This window comes from Candoia aspera, chromosome 3 (assembly GCF_035149785.1).
Source record: "Candoia aspera isolate rCanAsp1 chromosome 3, rCanAsp1.hap2, whole genome shotgun sequence".
Lineage (NCBI taxonomy): Eukaryota > Metazoa > Chordata > Lepidosauria > Squamata > Boidae > Candoia > Candoia aspera.
The window spans coordinates 157,996,464-158,017,977 of record NC_086155.1 but is presented as its reverse complement, the minus strand read 5'-3'; the positions used below and the strand labels follow the sequence as shown (position 1 = coordinate 158,017,977).

At 35.2% G+C, this 21,514-nt stretch overlaps 1 protein-coding gene across 7 annotated transcripts in view; it reads left to right on the top strand.

Moving 5' to 3' along the window:
- PTPRM (protein tyrosine phosphatase receptor type M) overlaps positions 1-21,514 on the top strand; it is a 516,027-nt gene that overhangs the window by 281,429 nt on the left and 213,084 nt on the right. For all 7 annotated transcript variants that reach the window (XM_063299123.1, XM_063299121.1, XM_063299120.1 and 4 more), the window contains exons 8-11: positions 6,897-7,205; positions 8,001-8,110; positions 13,316-13,517; positions 16,747-16,849. In XM_063299123.1, the coding sequence (XP_063155193.1) occupies positions 6,897-7,205; positions 8,001-8,110; positions 13,316-13,517; positions 16,747-16,849 (724 nt within the window). The remainder of the gene's footprint in view (positions 1-6,896; positions 7,206-8,000; positions 8,111-13,315; positions 13,518-16,746; positions 16,850-21,514) is intronic.

Below are 21,514 nucleotides of genomic sequence, written 5' to 3'. Positions count from 1 at the left end.
GAGATACCAAAATTTAGGATCTTCTTCAGTAATGAAATGCTCAGGAGAACACAGCACACAAAGTCTCTGATAACTTAGAAAACCTTTATTAATTACAACTGCTACACACACATACACAAAATCATACCCAATTGTTCCACTGCAAAACTGGCCAGGTGGTGCATGAAGGTTGGGGAAGACAGGAGCCCAAATGGAAGTCTTCCAACAAGTCCCTATACAGCTTTCCTTTATATCCTTTTTCCGCTGCATTCTGTCACATGTTCCATCATACTACCATCTCATCTGTCCTTTTGATGAGCGCTAGGTTGCTGGGTCATATGTGGCTTGTTGCATGGCAGTTAACTTTCGTACCTCTGCTAGCTGCAATCTGGTCCTTGTCTGATTTCAAAGTTGACCTCCTATCTCTTCAGTTGGCTTGCTTTGCACATGTATATATTCTTCTCTATGGTCTTTTCTTAATGATTCTGTTCCATCTACTTCTCCCAACATTTTAGTTCTTATAACATATTCTTCCCCTTGATATTATTTTGGCTTTATGACCAAAGATTATCACATTCACACATTCATTCACACTACTAACATTCACATTAGTAATACTGATTTGCTGCAATCTTGTTAACAATTACAAAAGATTACCACATTGCTGGAATCTTATTAACAATTACTGAGTTCAGGACTTCCTGGGGAGGCATGGCAAACTAGACATCTCTGCAAAAGAGTAGAGATGGTGACTGTGGGAAAGACTAAAGAACCAGCAAATAGACATGTGCTCTAGATGGCTGCTTCTCATGAGGAGACTGCAGGACAGAGTTCTCCCATGGGTTTGAGCACTGGGAGACAAAGGGATCAGCCATCATGCTCACAACTGTGGCCAAGCCTTTTAAAGGACAGTGAGTTTGGTAACCTCATTTTCTAATCATGTTTGGAAATTGCTTATTTAACTATCCTAAGGCTATAAGAGATCTTCAGAATGACAAGTTTGAAAAGCCACTTCTTGAACAAAAGAAAAATTAACCATAAGTTTAAGAACTTAAAGAATTGGAAATAAATGGCAAAAAGCTTAGTAAGATTTTGATCGAAGAAAGTTATAAATCAATTAAAGGTTCAGAGAAATCTGGAATATTAAGACTTTTTATATAATATTTTAGAAATTATTAAATAAAATAAACAGCTATTTGTGGGACTCAAATTGTTTTGTCTATCTTAAGTCATAACAGAGATATGAGACTTTATGATTTCAGAAATTGGACACTAGAGGGGACTAAAGATTCTGGGCAGAAAAGGAAAAGGAAAAAAAGGTGTAAACTTGCCTTTGGTTTCTGCTTAGTATGGGGATTTATAAAATGACACAAAATGCTGTAACATTAGAAATACTTAAGGAGATTTTTGAAGAATGAGTCCAGAAATTAGTAGCTACAATATCAGCAATGATTCCTGCTGTCTATGGATAGACTATGCCCAAAAGATGTTAATGAAGGAATGACAGATGTCAAACGAATTTTACCTGATGCAGAAATACTAGAACCAGAAATACTGGATAATAAAAAAGTGTGGATTACAAGATACTGAAGGCAGCTAAAGTGGAAATATAAAGACAAGAAAATGACCCTGATAAGGACTTTCTACTGGATGCACAAAAGAAGTTGGTTAAAGCTTTGAAAATCAAAGTGGAATTACAAATGATAAACCAAGAAAATCAGCTGGATAATGACTTTTTACTGGATTTACAAAAGAGGTTTGCTAAAGCCTCCAAGAAGTCTTTGGGATGGGAAAAAGAAAAATTTAAGAGCGACCAAATCCTACAGCAACATCTGAATGAATTAAAGATCAAGGCTGTCAGAAGTAAAAGGAAGGAATATAAAGTTGGTTTGCTTGACTTTTTGCTGACACCAGGACTGAAAAGTTGATGATTTATGGATTTGCATATAGATAAGGGACGGTTATGGGAAGAAGAGATATTTGTTTGTAACCTTATAGGGGATGAAGAGTTATTAAATTTGTTTATACTTGTTGTAATGAAGATCAGAAGTCACTTCTTTATTTCTTTTATCTTTATATTAATGTCTTCTTTTTTATCTTTATATTAATGTCTTCTTTTTCTTTCTTTCTTCGCACTTTTTATTATTTCACTCTATTTCTCCTTCTTTCTCTGACTTTAGTTTGTATTTGCTTTTACTATTGTAATTAAAATTTTCAATAAAACTATATTAAAAAAATTACTGAGCTCACCCAAATACTGTTTACAAAGATATATAATTACAAAGAAATGTTATAGAAATACAGTAATTCTTCCAACCAATTAAACTAGTTCCACAACTCATTTTTATTATTATATTTTTATCCCCCTCCCCTCTATATATATCATATATAACTTTCATGCCTAAGGGAGGCCTAGAACTCACAGTCTCCTGGTTTCTAGGCCAGCATCTTAACCACTATACCAAACTGGCTCTTTAGTTTCATAAAATTTCTTTACTGCAGTTTGTTTATCATTGATTGCTTCATGAACCTCTTTAGTAGCATCAGGAATAAAAATGTAACGTTCTTGTTTTATCAGAGTACAAATACTTCCTTTTGCTGTGATTATGTAATCTAAAAGCTTGTCTGTTTTGTATGTCGTTTGTTCAATTGCAGCCACTTCCTTAAATAGGCCATAATAGCAGTAATAACCCCAATTTGCTATGTGATTTGCAACTTCATATAAAATACAGTTCCATTTCTTGATTTCCTTAATTGTTCATACTACTCTGTAGTTTGGAATCATAATAGCAAAATTTATTTCTGTCTCAGTTACTGTTTTTTTACTTCATCCATTACCTGACTGGAAGTCTCTCATAGAGGCAAATATAATAATTCCCTCCCCATCTGAGACACATATTGCATGGCAAATGTTTATGTGTCTTGATTTCACAAATAAAATATTGTCCCACTAAGCAGTGAACCCATGTTTATAAGATATTGTGTATCAAAATGCTAGGCTATAATATCCTGTGATACTATAATCTTGTGGTGTCATAGCTGAAGTAAAAGTTCTGTTGTTTGTTAAGCTCCATTTGTAAAGTAAGTCATATTGCATAGACATCCCTGTGAATGTCAAACTATTATACTGTAAACAATCCAGTATAAACAATGGGAGGCTGGTATACCCTAACCTACTCAGTGACATTTCTGTGTATTATTCACTATGTGTTTGTTTTAACTGTTATTCAGTAGGGTTTAATTGAAACACTAACTTGGGAATCCCTCCATATGCATGTATGGGTATTTGAGCAATCCAGCAATTGCTTATATTTAAATCTAAAGAATATTGTGATACAGTTTATAACAAAAGTATTCCCTATCTCCCACTGAAAAGCTCCCAAAATCAAAAACATCAAATACCTTCATGTTGAACACTGAAAAATAGAAAGCAGGCAACAATGGTCATGAATCTTTGTGCTGATGTTGCACCAAGTGGAATTGACAATTATTTTGTTTTTTACTTTCTTTAGCTCTTCTGTACATTGTAGGAGGAGGCACATACTAGTCTGTGATTGCCAAAAATCACAGTACAGCTTTTCAGACTAACAAATTTTAAATAGCATTTAAATTTATTTATTTATTTATCATATTTTTCCACCGCCCATCTCAAGAGTGACTCTGGGAGGTTTACAAGCAAATTTAAATAATAAATTTGTAAAAAATAAATATCAATTAAAAATACATTATACAATATACATATACAATATACAATATAGTAAAAACTCTGAAATATAAATATGAAATATGAAACCCAAGATGGTAAGATCTCAGTCTTGATAAAATTCCCCGGGCCGCATCAATGTGCCAGCCATCCCCATGATGAACTATCCCCCTCCCACCCCAAGGAAGGTGGCACAGCCAGGTCTTGAGCCCCTTCCGGAAAGCCAGGAGAGCGGGAGCCTGTCTTATCCCTGGGGGTAGCTTATTCCAGAAGGTGGGGGCTATGGCAGAGAAGGCCCTCTTCCTGGACCCTGCCAATCGACAATCTCTCATGGACAGGGTCCGTAACATGCCCTCTCTGCCTGACTGAGTGGGATGGATCAATGTGATGGGAGTGAGGCAGTCCCTCAGGTAAATTGGGATAAGGCAGGGAAGTACTTGCAATCTGTTTTACATGTAACCCGAATCTGTATCTGTATCCGTATCCTGTCCTACTCTCCTCTCCCCAACAAATCCCATTTTAAATCTGTATCAGTTTAGCCACTCCATGCATCTGATAAAGTGAGCTGCAGCTCTCAAAATATTATGTCTTTTAATAAAATGTGTTAGTCTGAAAAGGTGATACCAGATTGTACCATATGTATGTGATCTTGTGTAGTCCTATCTCTTCCGACACATACTTCTTCTTTTGAAATGATATATTTTGGGAAGCCTCTAGATACTCTTCTGCAATAGATTGTTTTGTGGGTAAAATGTGCATATGTCCAACTTCAGTTCTGTGCAGGCATAGCTATTTAATATGGACATAGTCTAAGTGAACAGATGTATTCCTAGGCATCTGGTTGTTGGGGTCTAAACAATTGGAATAGAATCAGATGCTATCAGGCCTTTCAGAAATGATAGTATGAATGAATACTATTGCAGCAAATCAGTATAAATGAACATAGTATGGCCTACATATTCCTCTTATTACACAATGCTGTTCTTGGAAAATACTTTTTTCATAGACTAAATAGAGACATCATCTACTTTATTTCCCCAATTACACTGTGCTTGAAAACCCCTTTTTGTTTTCTTGCTTCGGTTGTTAAAACCAAAAATCTTCCTTTGTATATGTTCTTGCACGGAATACAATAAACTTTCAATTGCAGAATCCTCAGGAGAAACTGAGTATGCCAACCAAGGAACATCCCCTGTACTGTTAAAGCATTGCTCCTTTTCTCCCATATAGAATTTAAGATGGGTGGGGAGACCTTTTGTGTGGACTATATGGGATCTAGATTTACAGAGTACTCTGAAAATGTTTTTCCTCCAGGAAGTTGGCCTGTGCAATGATCACCTTCTTTCCCTATATGCATAGTGGAGTAGGAAGGTACTTGAAAACCAATACACACAGAGAGACAATTTGAATATCATTGTTGAATGGAAGGTGCTGATTTCTCATCCAGCCTCATTTTCATCTCTCTTCCTGTGTAACTAACCTCAGAAAGCTGGGCAGAATTGAGTTTTCATGCTCACTTTGTATATGACTCATTGCCTACTCAGTAGTCACTCAACAGATATACCTGACACCATCATTTTTGCATAGGCAAAATTCCTTTCTCACTTAAGATGGATCAGAACTAAGGATCAGGATCAGCAGTGATCATTGTTGTTTTCATGAAAATGTTGCTAGATCAGAGGCAAATAGGGCAATAAAAGAAATTGAGATGAGAAATATACTAGGATTTTCACCACAGACATCTGCCAAACAGATGACTGGAACTGGAAATTAGAGAAAGTAAAAAGGTTTTAGCTCAAAACCCTGAATGTTTACAGAACAAAAAATGGTTGCTGAAAACAGTAGGTGTAAATATGAAGAGTATATAGCTTGTGGTTTTTCTTGCAGATGGAAGTATCTTTGAACAGTACTACAAACTTGCAGAGATTCATTCCGAGCCAGAAGTGGTGGGCTCTTGTGGCAATTATTTAGAACATTCTTGGTGAAAATACATTGATTAATAAACATGAGATGGAACATGCATATTAATCTGTTTATTATAAACACTTTCTGGTTCATTAAAACTCATCTTAGTGTACAGCTAGTAAACAAGGAAATTGTCTTTTATCTTCTTGAGTACTTTCATCTGAAATAAAAATCAGATTATTCTGCTGCATTTGTATAATAACTCCACTGACTACATTCAATATAGTATTTTTATAGACACACAAAGCAAGTTCCACCCTGAAGTGTAATATAAGAGAAAGGTATTTTTAAATTTCCATTGACTGTAACTGCTTGGATAGCATAAATAAAAAGAATATTTTGGTGTTCATGGAAGAGTCAAGGCAGTAACTGTCATGAAATTACTTTTAAAAATTTCCCCATGACACTGTCATCATAAAAATGACTTCAATATAACAAAACTAAACATAGCTGTTGTTGCTGTCTGCCTGTTGCTTGTAGGACATCTCAGAAAAAAATGTTAAGCTGCTTCGTCATTATTTGAGCTGCATGCATAAAGAAAACTATGATGTACAATAAAACTATAATTTTAAATGTCCCACATCTAGTACTTGAAGCTATTGGTACTACGATCTGTCTTCCCCAACAGATGTATTCCCTAACAGAAACGTAGAACTAAATTCTTCAGACAAACTGAACTGTCTCTGATTTTAAAATTGCAAGCTTCAATAATCTTTAGTTGCTGTATATTGTATGTAGAAAGATCTTCATAAACAAGATCTGGTGGACCTTCAAAGAAGAACTGAAGTAGAAGGCTAAAATATTTATGTGGTAGTGTTTAAGAAGAGTTAGTGAATCTCTCTAGGTTTTTTAAAAAAATTATTTTACATTTTTCCTAGCATTCTTGCTTAATCTTACTTGAATATTCATTTTACTCTTCAACTTTTTTCTGAGTTCGTGCAAAAAGTCTCATGAATTACTTGACTACCCTTAACAGTAAACATTTTAGTATAAACACTTTTTTTTCCAAAACAGTTTTTAATTCTTTTCTATTCATTTTATCACAGTATTCATGAAATAAAAATTAATCTGAGAATTGCATTCCAGTGTTTGTAGAAGCAGAAAACAAACGATATTTATGTTCCTATTCACAGAGTAGTTTGGAAAATATAAATTAAGTCATTTCATACTAATACAAGAGCCCAAGCAAAGTTCTCCTTTAGTATCTTCAAATGCTCAGATTAAAATCTATGCCTTCACTTTGTTTCAGATCCTGTGCATGGTCCAAGAAAGCTTGAAGTTGTAGATATCAAATCCTGGCAGATTACCATCACCTGGGAGCCATTTGGCTACAATGTAACTCGTTGCCATAGATACAACCTCACCGTCCATTACCGTTACCAAGCTGGTGGACAAGAGCAAGTTAGAGAAGAAGTGAGCTGGGATACTGACAGTTCACACCCTCAGCACACCATTACTAATCTGTCCCCCTACACTAATGTCAGTGTCAAACTTGTTCTTATGAATCCTGAAGGACGAAAAGAAAGCCAAGAAATTGTGGTACAGACTGATGAAGATGGTGAGTTTTGAAATGTCATGTTTGTAGCATTATGAATAGAGTGAAATTGTGCTAAGTGTTTGAAAAGAGGGTCTTTAGAAAGTGTTTTGAGTGAGGGAAGTTCCATGACAGTGTTTGGTGCCTGCTTTGCTAACAGTCTCAGTGAAAGCATTGTCTGTACAAGCACAAGCATGCAGAGACACCTGGAGAGCACCTTGGATGCAGCTGCGTAAGTCTTCAGAGGATGTGACTACTTTAATGCTTCCTGAAGTGGCATTCCACTTATGCAACATCCTGTGTGAAATCTGCCTTTCCAAAACGTATTTATAGAACTGCTGATTCATATTTGGTCAGTATGAAGTGAGTAAAACCATGTGCAAGGAATGAACTTGGGAAGTTAGCAATCAGCAATTGAAAGGTGGGAAGAAAAAGCAGTATTTACTTAGTTAACATGTAGAAATCAGTATTTACTTAGATAACATGTGGATATTTATTTTTGATTGTCGAGTCTTCCATGCTGCAAAAGAGCAGCTGAAGACTTGAACCTCTTTACGTTGCTTTAAATGGTGGAGGTCATTAGCTTAGATCTTCTAGTGATATATCAGTTACATGATTTTAACTGTTTTGCTGAAGCACTTCAGTGGACAGAACTCTTCAGAAGCTATTTTGCCACTGAAAACCATTGCTACTTTAGAACTGCCTGAATACATCTTACTGGTGTCCTTCAAAATGATTTCTGTAATCTTAACAATGAAAGCTCAGTTTTCTTAAGTTACAGTGTACTTTGCTAAACAACTGTATTCTTTTATCCATTAGTTCCAAGTGCTGTTCCACTTGAATCTATCCAGGGAAATACTTTTGAGGAGAAGATTTTTCTTCAGTGGAAGGAACCAGTACAAACATATGGAGTGATCACTTTATATGAAGTATGTTGTATCATACTGTTTAACTTTGGGCTTGATTTGTATCCATATCATAAAGTACTTTTCTTGTATATCTGATGGTTTGATCCATTGTTGCACAATACAGCTTTTAATTACACTCATGCTTTAGCATTTTAATTAGACACTAGAAAATCACAAGAGGAAAAATATAGTACATAAGAATCTCAAGGTGTTGATTTTGGAACTTGTGATAGCAATGCTGCTTGTACTTTTGTGATATTTTTTGACTAAGTGCAATAGGGTTGTATGTCTGGCTCACCTCTACTTTCTAGGCAAATCTCTTTATCATTTCACCCCCTTTATCACCTTGGATATGTAGATAAATTATCTCCATACCATTTCATTCTGTTCCCAAATTATTTTATGCCCACTCCTCTTTTCTACTAATTGATAGGAATCTAAAAAGGAAGTAATATTTTTAGTGTCACTTTGATTTGATACTATGATCAGATATTTTTAATATTATGTACTCATGAAGGGTTTATTCTTGATTCTTTTAAACTGACCTAGCAGAAATTCAGATTTTTTCATAGATCTCGAATCTATGATAAAGTGACAAAAAGGAAAACAGGAGAGTTATCTTTAAACAAACATAATTTAATATTGGTTCAAGGTGACTTTTAGAGGGCTTATTAGAAAAATCAAGGCAAAAACTATTTGGAGGCATCAGCAAAGGAAATGTTTAATATAGTTGCATTATATGGGACTATGTCTATTCCATATTAAAGCTGCCTTACCTTCTTCTTAACAAAATGATAAAAATAAAATATATGGATACTGTGCCACTCTTTCCAAGGATCTTGCAGTCATATTTTTAAATCTCAGTATTTGTTGAACCTGAGACTTGAATAACTGTAGGAAAACAGGAACATAAGGACTTCAAGTTCAAGGCAGCTTGTACAGAGAATCTTTCAATTCAGATTATTGGTAGACAAAAATGAAGTAGTGGTCACATATCTTCCTTCCCATGTTCCCATGTTAGAGGTGAGTGTTTTTCTCTATAAACTCTTTGTACAGGTTGTAATAAAAGAAAGCTTACCAGGATTATTAAACTCTGTTAATTATCAAGCCTGAAGTATTACACTGTCCAGTTATATACATGAATACATGGGTTCTACCAAAGGTAGAACAGCCTATTATTGAAGGGTGAAAAGAGAAAGAGAATCTAATACTGACCATTAGTCAGTGGTATGCTGGTAAATGTTTAAGAACTGTCTCAGCTGGCTCCATTGCCACCTCCATGCCGCACTGCTAGCCATGAAATAGCTGATCAGTGCACTAGGCATAGCTCAGCTCTGCTCTCATCCTGCTCACAAAATTCTAAAAATTTAACAGTCAGCTCTCGCAAGCCAGTATGAGCCATTTACAACACACCGCTGCCATTGCTGCATTTTTACAACTTTATTATAACAGAAAATAATAGAACATCTCATTTCTTAAAATGCAAATTCAACAAAATTATATGTTATTTGTTAGTTTAACAGAAGTACTATAGGGCACCTCTGCCCTTAGATATCTTGTGTAAATATACTGACAAAGGAATGTACATAGTTTGTTGTCAGCCTATAATCACTGTCAAATCTCTTACCCGACCAATTTAGCATGACATTTATATTTTTACTTCGTTTGCAGAAAGAGATGTTGAAATGCTATGGAAAAACGAAACAAAAGAAAAATATCTAATTTGGCTTTAGAAAGCTTTCTATGTTGTTTTGCAACTAGTTGTGAAAAGCTACGTTATTGTAAAAAAAGAGATAATTTACTGTGAAAAAATGTATCCCTAAAACTGACTAGATTAGGTAATTAAAATTTTCTCAGTAATGAAAAGGTTATTCTCCCTGCGGTTTATTTTATATCTAGACCAGCCTTTCTCAGCTAGGATTCTGTGAGAGGTTTTTATGGCTTCCACTTGCAGTGGTAGGAATTTTTACATGCCTTGACTCAGCTGCTGGCCTTCTGCTTTGCTGTTGTTCTTAAACATTATAAAACATGGATTGAGTAGGTTAGAAGTGAATTGTATTGTGATTTTTTTCTGTTTTTTGAAATGTTTATGCAGGGGTTCCCTGAGACCTGAACATTATTTCAAGGGTTCCTCCAGGATAAAAAAAATGAGAAAGGCTGATCTAGATCATCTAAGTCCATAATCTTTCAAAACAATGAGAAACAACATAGGAGATATAATGGGGAAATACTATGCAGTTTGTAGCTGAAACAAAATTTTGTGAGCTGTCAGAACTCAGTACTGTACTATCAGTCAAGCATTATCAGCTTGAAAAAAGTGTTTATTCTGAAAGTTTTTGTTTTGAGTGTTGAACAAAGCATACTATTTTGTTACAGCTTTCAAATAATACATGGCTATTTCAAGAATAGTGATTGCAAGTATTCTGTTTGTTCTACATGCCATGTTATCTTGCCTCTTGCAAATATATTGTTGTTCTTGGTTTTTTTGTTTGTTTGTTTGTTTGGCCTAGCTAATACAGACTTCCTGATAATTCTTTAATATTAGCATTGGCTTAGACTGGATGGAATGATTAGGAGTGCGAGGAGAAATCAGAAAGTACAGTAGTGTCAATTTTTTTTTTAATCCGTTCAATCATGTCTGATTCTTGGAGACTTCCTGAACTAGTGCCTGCAGTTTTCTGGCAAGGTTTTTCGGAAGTGGTTTGCCATTGCCTGCTTCCTAGGGCTGAGAGGGAGTGACTGGCCCAGCGTCACCTAGCTGGCTTTGTGCCCTAGGTGGAACTAGAACTCACAATCTCCTGGTTCTAGTCCAGTGCCTTAACCACTACACCAAACTGGCTCTCAATGTCAATTTACCTTGCCAGAAATGAATCTACCTATCCAATTCAGACATCTGGAAGGGATCTTTTGACAGCCCCTCCTCCAATGAGGTACATGGGATATGGACTAAGTGATAGGACTTTTCTAGTAGCCCCTGCTCTTTGGGTCTCCTCTCCCTAGAGGTTCATGCTACCCCAACCTTTCTTGAATTATTCAAACAGGTTAAATGTATGCCTTTAGTTGATTGTTGTGTGGCTATCATATTGTCAAGTATATTGTTTTTAATGCTTGATACTGTTTTATTGTATCTAATGCTTTATTGTTAACTTCCCAGAGTCCATTTAGAGTGTAGTGGATTACAAATATTCTTAACTTAATAAAATAAATATATATGATCAAGTTGTTGCATTCTCATAGGAGTTAACTTCATATACATGTATTTAGTAGCCCTAGAAATCAAGCTTTTAGAGATTAATTATACATAGGCATAAGTTGAACCCTAGGAAATAACAGAACAACAACGTAAGAACAAAATATGTGATAACTGGTGGTTAAACTTTGCTCCGGTTCAGAAAAAGTATGCATATTGTGTCATAACGGCTTGATCTGTTAGAACTGTTTAACTGCTTGAAATATGAAATTAATTTACATCACCTCAAGAAATATAATGCATTGTTTTGTTTTGTTTTGTTTTGTTTTGTTTTGTTTTGTTTTGTTTTAAATCTACAATGTGTTCTGAATCAAGCATCAGCTTCTTGGTGAATTTTCTAATTTCATAGGTCAGAACTCGGAGCTTCTGTAAATCTTACAAAAGTTCTACCCTTGATCAGTGCTGTAATGGTATGTGGGAAAGACCTTGGGAGACGAGGCAAAGTTACGCTGCCTAGGGAACAGTCAGATAAGAAACAGCATAGTCCGCAGCTGGATAGTGGGCGGGGCAGAGGCTCAGAAGGGACCTTCTCTGGTTTCTCAGGCTGTAATGAGATGGCAGGCTAATTGTACTTTCAGACTTGCAAGATTCTGTTAATGTAGCTTTACAATAAAGTAGAATTAGATTATCTGGTCGTGTTTCCTGTCTGGTCTACCTGGTAAGACTGACAGTGCTGGGCTGGTTAATTTAACACTGTAGTTGACTTGTACCAAATTGGTTTCAATATTACCAGAAGTTGTGTTTGTATTCCTGTTCCATTTATATAATCAAAAAGTATATCCTCACCAAACCTTGGTTGTGTAATTGAACTGTAAAATTTAAATAGGGTTAAAATAACATAAGTTATGTGCAGGGCAGGCAATTAATTACTATTCCTAAATGGAAAGTATAAAATTTAGGAGCAATATGTGATATCTCATTTCCACAAAATAAAATTAATCTAAACTCATTTATAATAGGAAATTAGTTGGGATAATACAAGATCTGTAACCCAACATTCAGGATGGATGGATGCATGGATAGATATTCTTTATTATTGTCATTGACCAACCAACATAAAACTCCAAAACATACAGGGTAGACAATAGAGCAATAAGATAACACATACTTTGACATTAGTTCATTGTGCTAATTTTATTTGGCATGTTATTTGTATCCTTTTAAGCCTTGATCTTCTTATATGGAAGAGGTTCTGAGTTGTAAAACTAGAATTTGAAAGACTTTTGTCAGAATTTAAGAATGATACTACTTTTTGTATCCAAATTTTTGTAGTGCAGCATCACAGAACAGAAGTCAATCCAGTTCCAGACTGTATTACTAAAAATATCACCTGTCACCCATATTTAATGAATGGGATCAACAAAACAGAGCAGCTATTCTTATGACTATTGCCATTTTGAAGACAAATTCTACAATACTCCAGTTCATAACTCTAGATAGAATGCCTTTCATATTGTGGAACAACGATAATGTTGATGATGATGAAATAGTTTTATAAATTATTTTTATAGGATATGTCCTTAGGTCCTTTGTGTGGAATTCATTTGAATTTTTCTTTACCACCAAAGTAAAAAAAGTACAGAATACAATTATTATCAGTGTTTCAAAGCATCACTGTCATCCTCACATATATTTTTGGTCAGTTTATGTATTTTGTGTATGCCTAACAAACAGTCATTCATTTTCTTCCAAAGCAATAGCAAACAAAAGGGGAGAGTGAGTTAAAATTATTAAGTTAAATCTGAACTACAGCCTTTATAATTGTAATCTTGGTGTCTCTAAGCTCCTGTGGCTAAAAAAAACACCTCATCATACTTTTGTCTGAATCTGTGTTCTATCATTGTATTTCAGAATTGAAGCTCTTAAGAGTAAAATAACTTATCACAAGATGTCCGACATTGCAGACATCTAAAGGGTTTACTGAATGAAAATGCAATCTTTGTCCAACTTATGATTATATTGGTATTCTTTTGTAGATCACATACAAGGCTGTCAGCTCCTTTGACCCAGAAATATATTTATCAAACCAAAGTGGACGGGTTCTAAAGCATGGGAATGAAACACATTACCTATTTTTTGGACTGCATCCTGGAACTACATACTCTTTCACTATACGAGCCAGTACAGCCAAAGGCTTTGGACCACCTGTAACAAGTCAATTCACCACAAAGATATCAGGTATCATTTAAATTAGCAACATTTCCATTATGATTAATGTTACATTAATTTTAAACTGTTTAATTTAAATTTTACAACTTTATTAAGAATGACAAGAGCATAAAATTAAAACATTTTCTTTCTAAACAAAGGTATTTAAACATTTTTGCACACATCTCTTTGTGTACAAAAATATTATTGATATGAGTTTATATAACTGAATTTTTAAAATGTTGAGACAAACTAAGATGATCAAACATGAAAACATTCAACTCATATCTAGATTATTAAAAGGTGGATATTTTGGTCAATTTTCAAACTTCTAATCATTTTTAGATTATTTAGTATATAGCATCCTTTCCCTATCTAGCATGTGTTTTAACTATGTAGATTTCCCAGAGTCACATGCAAGTGAGATGGGTGGCCATACACATTTAATAAGTAATAGTAATAACAATTAATTGTAGAGGTGTGCTTGGACTACAGGCTGACAAATACTATTATGCATTATGTATTATTACTGCTGTGTCAAGCAGTTCTTGGATGGGACCCTTCAGAGAATCCCAGGGCTATAGGCTAGCCAGGGAAGTCAAAAAGAAGTTCCAGAAAGTATGGCACACCACTTTGGTATTGCTGCAAAGAGAACTACAGGTAGTCCTTGGCTAATGTCCATTTGTTTAGCGACCATTCAAAGTTATGGTGGTGCTGAAAAAATGGATGTACAGCCAATCTTTGATGTCCCAGCCATTGCAGCACCCCTGCAGTCATGTGATCGCAATCTGGGCACTTGGGTGCCTGGCTCATGATTGCAACATTGCAGGGAGCCGCAGTCACATGATCACCAACTGTAACCTTTCCTGCCAGCTTCCACAAGCAAAGTCAGTGGGGAAGCTGGCAGAGAAGGTCGCAAGTTGCTCCAGTAAGTCCCCTGGTTTTCCTGTCCCCTGGTTTTCCTGTGCTTGCACTCGTGCCATGCCTTCCACCCCTTCCTGTGCTTGCGTGGTGCTGCACCCTCCACCCATGGCCTTCCTATGCACCAGAGCCCCCCTTCCCTCAGCCTCCCACAACTCATGCATAGCCTGCGCCAGGCCTCCCCTGGTCTCCCTCTGTGGCAACCCCATGCTCCTTACGTGGGATTCCTGCCACTTCCTGCTTAGCGACTCTCACGTCTTGGGGTTATGGTGGCAACCGGGACTGCTGGGCTTGTCATTGCTAAGTGATGCAGTCAGATGACATCGCACTTTACGACTGCATCGCTTAGCGAAGGCAATCCCAGTTCCAATTGCAGTCATTACGCAAGGACTATCTATACAAGCATAGGCCCATGAAATCACCAGGAGTCTACCTCAACTTGAAGGAGATAATATATGTATTAAAACTATTTTTGTGCAACCTTCAATTTATAACTTATAACTCTCAGAGTTATAAAACAATAGTGCCTCAGTTATAAAACAGTGTCCAATAAAAAAAATCAATAGCAACAATATAAGTGACATAGTGAAGTATTAAAAAGTTGAAAGCAATACAACTAGCAAGAGGCTTGGGCCTAGAAAAAAGCATTTACTTGGCACATCCCAAATATCAACCTTTTACAGTGGATATCTGTATGTATATACATTATAACAAAAATACTTCCTCTTGGGTCACCTCTATTTGGTTTTGGATGGAAGAAAGTAATGAGGCAAATCAGTTTGCTATTTTGAATGTTAGCTCAAGCCATTTATATCATGTTTAGAGACATACTGGTAGCCAGAGTATTATTTAAAAGCTAGTGTGGTATAGTTTCAGTAGTCAGTCTTAGCACCATGTTCAGAGCAATGGTTTTTTGTCAAGCACAGTTGTCAGATTATCAGTAACTCTGACAAAGTTAATGACAGAGTTAATTGGTAAAATAGTTTTAGTTGGGTATCTTATAGTACTGTGTACTAGTAATTACTTATGCATATACTTTATTTACAGATGCTAATAAGTATATATGTTTGTCACCTGAAATCCCAAGAAATAAAACATGGATTATTTCTCAAAAGTTCTGAAATCAGTCATTTCTTGTGCCAGTAACATTAGGATCTATTCTTGGAGCATTGTGCAACTTTTTTGAATTTTAAGGAAAACATAATTAGGACAAACTTAAGATGGTTAAGCATGCTACATTTAAACTTACATATTTAGGTATGCCCAATTCAATCATTTTAAACTCTAAAATGAGCAGGCCTATTGTTTGTTTGTTTGTTTGTTTAGAAAACTTATATGGCTGCCTTTCTTGCACATTATAATCCTGTATGGCTTATAGACTGATACCTTGATTTTTGCTACTTACCAACAGCCATATTCAGTAGTTCCTAGCTTCTATTATTTCTTTTTGTAGAAATATTAAATAATGAAATAGAAAATTCCATTAAAATGCCTGTATTAGCAGGAACAAGCTTAAATTTTCTTTAATTAATACTGCAAGTAGTGTGCTACTGAAACTCAACTGTCAACCCACCAGTTGGTACCATCTATTACTGTTAATTTTAAAAAATCTTATTGCATCAACAACAGAATAATGGAATTAATTAAATTATTATTGATTACAAAGAAGCTAGAAAAGTCTGGCCCCTCATAGAAAAGAAGTTCTCTTAAGTCCTTTTTGAAAGGAATAGACTAAAAAAAGTATTCATTAAATGTGTCTGCTCTATGAAATTGAGGATATCAACAGGATACCCAACGGTCTGATTCTGTTTTACAACTACGCAGATTATCATTCAATTTAGAAGGAATATTTGAGAAATCCAGATACAAATTAGGATGTAAAAAAGATAAAAACCTAAAGCAGTACGCCCTGACAGAAGTGGCTGATGATTAAATAACGATGGAGAGCATCCTGGGGAATATAAATTTAAGCTTTTCTTTAGTTCAGTCCTGACTAACAATAGAGTAAGTTACCTTGATGGACAAAAAAAAGGTAATAATTCCTAAATTAACGGATTAAAGTTTAATGTAAATGGTTAAATAATTGGAGCTCGTATAAACTCAGATTGTTCATGAACTTACTATTGAGTATTCTGACATAGAAGGATATCCTAACAGAAGATCAGTATGGTTATTGGTAGGCTGACAAGTTCATCAAAGAGAGAGAAATCGGTTTAGAATACTCTGGGTGGATGGCACTGCTCTAAACACTATTTTAGGAAGAAGATTATTTTAAGATCCAGATGATATGAAAGGGAGAAATTAAATTCGTCTCCTTCATGTGTTCTTGTTTGTCTAGCACCTTCTATGCCACCTTATGAACTGGAAACACCTTTAAAACAAACGGACAGTACTGTGACAGTTCTGCTGAAGCCTGCACAAAGCAGAGGTGCACCAGTCAGGTACTGTGGTGTTGGGGAAGATGTACAAGATTAAAACAAAATTGATTAATTTCTTGACAGTGTTTTCTGGGGATCTTTTCTAATTCAACACCGTTTAAATCCATGTTTGCATTATCTCTAATTAAACTAAATGGCAGACAAGTAAGAAAATGCTTTGATGTAGAGCACTCAGGTATTATGTGGAGGATTTCAGAACTTAGTCTTTGAAAATAAAGAACAAAGCTACAGTACTCTTATGTGGGTGGCTTCTTTACTTCTACAAGGTAATTGCTTATTGCATTTCTATGAGTTCAAGGGTGCATCATTATTTTACCCTCGGCAAGTATGTTTTCTATAACTAATCTCTCTTTTGCAACTGAGGATTTAATCATCATTATTTCAGGTAATCAGCTGAGATGCTCGGAAATTTAAAAACTAAATTGGATCATAATCAAGTTAGGAAGGAAGAAGGAATATAACAGTACCCCCCAAAATTCATCTTTAGAATATTCAGCCTTTTTGAAAGCTAAGAGACTGAGTTAGTGTTAGGCCAGGTAGTCTATCAGCCTCAGCCTCCTAATATGCAATATAAGGATCAGATTAATAATATGCTGCAGAATTGCTGTAAGAGATACAGAAAAATAATCTAAGTCAAATTTTTGGCAAATTCTGAAATGTTATATGAATGCTTTTCCTCCAGTGCTAAGTATTTTCTATCTTGTTTTTCATTATATAAGCAAGTTCAAATATTTCTAGCTGGAATCTTGTGGTTGAGCTCTTTCGACTAAAAATTAAGATATGCTTATTTGATATTTAAATGGCAAGTAAAACTGCCAGGTGGAATTTGGGTACCGTGTCAGTTACATTGGCAGTAAAAAGGAAAATAAATCTAATCAATCCAAGTAGCCTGTTTGTCACTGTGGAATGTCTTCTTTGCTAATTAACAATTAGTATGGAAGACTGGATGCTAACTTTCTTCAGCTACCCACTGATTGCACAATAAAACCTATGGGCTGGGCTGGCATAAAGATAATCTTAGGGAACATAGATTTTTATTTCATAATCACATGACTTTAAGAGCGGGAAGAAAAGCTGATGCTCAGTTACATGGAATTTGTCCTGCACATTGTACTTGCAGCATCAGAACTAAAAATTTAAAATTATGAAGGACTGCATAAAATGAGATGAGGCTTTCTCAACCTTTCTATGGTGACTTTTTAAAATTGCATTTTCTGCTGTCATTTTTCTCAAAATAGAAATTATATGTAGTATTGTCTTTTGAGTAAAAATGATGCCTTATCCTTTCATTGTTAATAACATAGATTGTAAAGTCATTCAAGAATAAAATATAAAAACACCTTATAGTTAGATGGGGCATCGTTGAATAATAAGATAAGTAATTCAGTTTCCAGCAGCTTCATTTTTAAATGGTGGGGACAATATTGTTCACTCCAAGGGGCTTTGACCAACAGACTTTCCCAGTTGATTGTTTCTTTAATCTGTATTCATTCTGAGTAAGAAAAATGTAGCTGTACTTCATGCTCTTCACTAACCGCAATGGCTGTCTATTGATCTTGTTGTAACTATCTGGCATGGTTAATGCAGTTTCTTGGAACTCTTCTAAACTTTTCAGTGTAAATGATTGTTGTTGCTTTATTGATCAATACATCAGTTCTGTCACATAAAAAATCTTTAATTCCTCTGATAGATAGAGGGAGAAAGGTAGAAAGAAAGTAAACACAAATTCTAGCACATTATTGCCCAGGACTGTTTATTTACAATTTATACCTCCTTTTATCTTTTCACCTAGGAAAAATATAAAATTAGAATGTTGCTTTCTGTTTTAACTTTATTTGGATTCAGTCCACTTCAATTACAGTTGCAACATTTTCAGGAAATGACTACATGGCATCATGAATTTAAGAAGCTTTTTAAAAGAAAACAATTCTATAGAATTCTTCTGGAACAAACTGCTATCATTTAAGTCCTCAAAAGCAAACTGTTAGCTTTTAGAAACAATTTCATTTACTATGTCAATCTTTATTAATGTATACAAAACATGAAGATTGTTCATTCTATGTTTTTGCTTAAAGAATTTTGGAAAATCATTTTGAACTTGTGTTGTAGCTCATATTTCAGTTTTTCCCCACTTTTAATCACTTAACTAAATCTTATCTGCATATCTTAGCCCTCCATATCAAAAGAATATATTTTATCCTGATATTGGCTGATATGTTTAATCTGCTACGTGAATTCCTGTCAGCCTCATATATGTAAATATTCTGAGTATATAAAAATTAAATGACTAAGTACTGCCTGCTTTCTGTATAATATTCAGCCAATGAAAAGAGGTTCAATCTCTGTTTCAGACATATAGTAAATTCCTTTTCTCTATGCAGTCACAACAAAGAAGAAAACCTTGTTAATTCTGAGGAAATTTTGTTTCCATTTTCTGAGGTATAGCAAGCATGCTTTCATGGAAAATTATGAGCATTTAAATATGAACATGTTTCTAATACAGTTTTTACTACTTTATTGATTAGTCATTTTAAATCAAGGCCACAGATAGCTCTTCATAGTTTTCATCCGTGGACGTTCTTTCTTATTATTGCAGTAAGCCTTAGAATTTTTAAATTTCATACTGCTAGACCAAAAAATACCTTCAAAATATCAGATATAACATCTAATAAATCAGTATAAAAGTTGAGGAAGAATTTTACTGCATCTTTTCCTTTGAGTTAGGATTATTGCATTGCTCTATACATGGAACTAAGAGCCTCGTGTGGCACAGAGTCATAGGCACAGTATTGCAACCAAAATTATCCCCATGACCCGAATTTTATCCCAGCGGAAGCTGGATTCTCAGGTAGCCAGCTCAGGTCGACTCAGTCTTCCATCCTTCCAAGGTTGGTAAAATGAGTACCCAGCTTGCTGGGGAAGGTGACGACTGGGGAAGGCAATGGCAAACCATCCCGATATAGTCTGCTAAGAAAACGTCACGAAAGCAGCATCCCCCCAAAGGATCAGACATGACTCGGTGCTTGCACAGGGAACCTTTCACCATGCATGGAACTGCCTTTTTAAAAATACAAAACGAAGCAATGACAGTTTTAAAGATGACATTTTGATCATAGGCCACCATTCTAAGCATTAATTATTTATTATTTCTAAAGACTGCCTTCCATATTTAACAAAATTATTTGGAAGAGATGCTTCAGAATGCACAGTGCATAAGTTTAAGGCAGCTACAGGCTTCTATATGAGCCTGAAAAAGATATACAGCTGCTTTAAGGAGTCAACTTATTAGAACAACCTTGTCTCTTAATGTGACTTCTTAAAATGGCTATGCTTATTTTCAGGCATGTGTGGAAGCCTAAAGAAATGTGTGGGTGCTTTGAAGAGATGATGCACTTGTGATCCTACATGTTCCAAATATCTCTTCTAAATCATTTGTGAAGTGTGTACAGCCCTATCTTCCAACCTGATCCTGCTCTACCATTAAAACTTTGGAGTCTTGTTCTGTGTTCAACTACAGACAGACATATAGTTGGTGGATACATAGGACAATGTCTACTCAACTGTGTCATCAACTTTCTGCCAAATGTTTGGACTGGCTTTTTCTTTGTTGGCATTTTAGGTAGAAATAATATTCCAGTATCTTTGTAAGGGTGCCTACTTTTATTATCTAGTTGTATGTGAGGGCATGTGATGTTTTTTGTATTAGTTTTTACTCATTTTATGTGATTGAAATTATCTTGGAAACTTTTTAGAGCAAGCAGGAAAAAGGATAATAAGTTTGCTTTGGCTTATGATCTCTAATGTTTCTTGTGGAATCCTATATATCTGTCTTACAAAATTATTATCCCTTTCCACTTATCTTCTCTTCCTAACTGTTTTGGCCATAAGAGCTGAGTGCTAAACTGTTTCTCTGGGTTATCCAACATTTCTGTACTTAACCAATAAGATCTGCACCCAGTCATTGCTTTTCGTCAGCTGCATCCTGATACAAATATGATCCGTTCCATTTGCATTTTACAACATTTTATCAATATGTATTCCTGTGATAGATATGATTGTTCTCTGATGGTCTGTCAGCACTATATTTGAGAAGCAAAATATGTATTTTACTTTTCTTGTCTCTTTTTCAATTCATAGCTGCAATTTTGGACAATATCAGCATAGCTGTCAAATTCAGAGCTGTTGTTCAATAATGAGTAATTGACGATTTGTGCTGAAGGGACTTAACTGAGAGATAGCTGTCAGACACAGACATAAATAATAGCAGTGCGATAGATTATAGCAGGCATTTGGTAGTAGAGTGGGCACTTGAGAGATGGGTCTTTAACATTAAGATTTACTCTTTTACCTGGTTGTCCATTTCACAGAGTGAGAATTCCAGACACACTGATCTTATTGGCAGACAGAGGCAATTTTTATCATTTCCCCTCTTCTCCTCAAATTCCCACCATTATTTATTTATTTATCTTTTCAATTTATATTGCAGCCCATCTCAAACTAGTGACTCTGGGTGGCTAACAACAATGAAAACAGTCATTATATAAAACAATAACAAAAATAACAAAAATAAAAAATAAATATTAGCACTCCACTGTAGTGGAAGGTCCCAAACTTCTGGAACAGATGCCAGGAAACACAAAGAACTGCATTAAAGTAAAATCAGCAAAA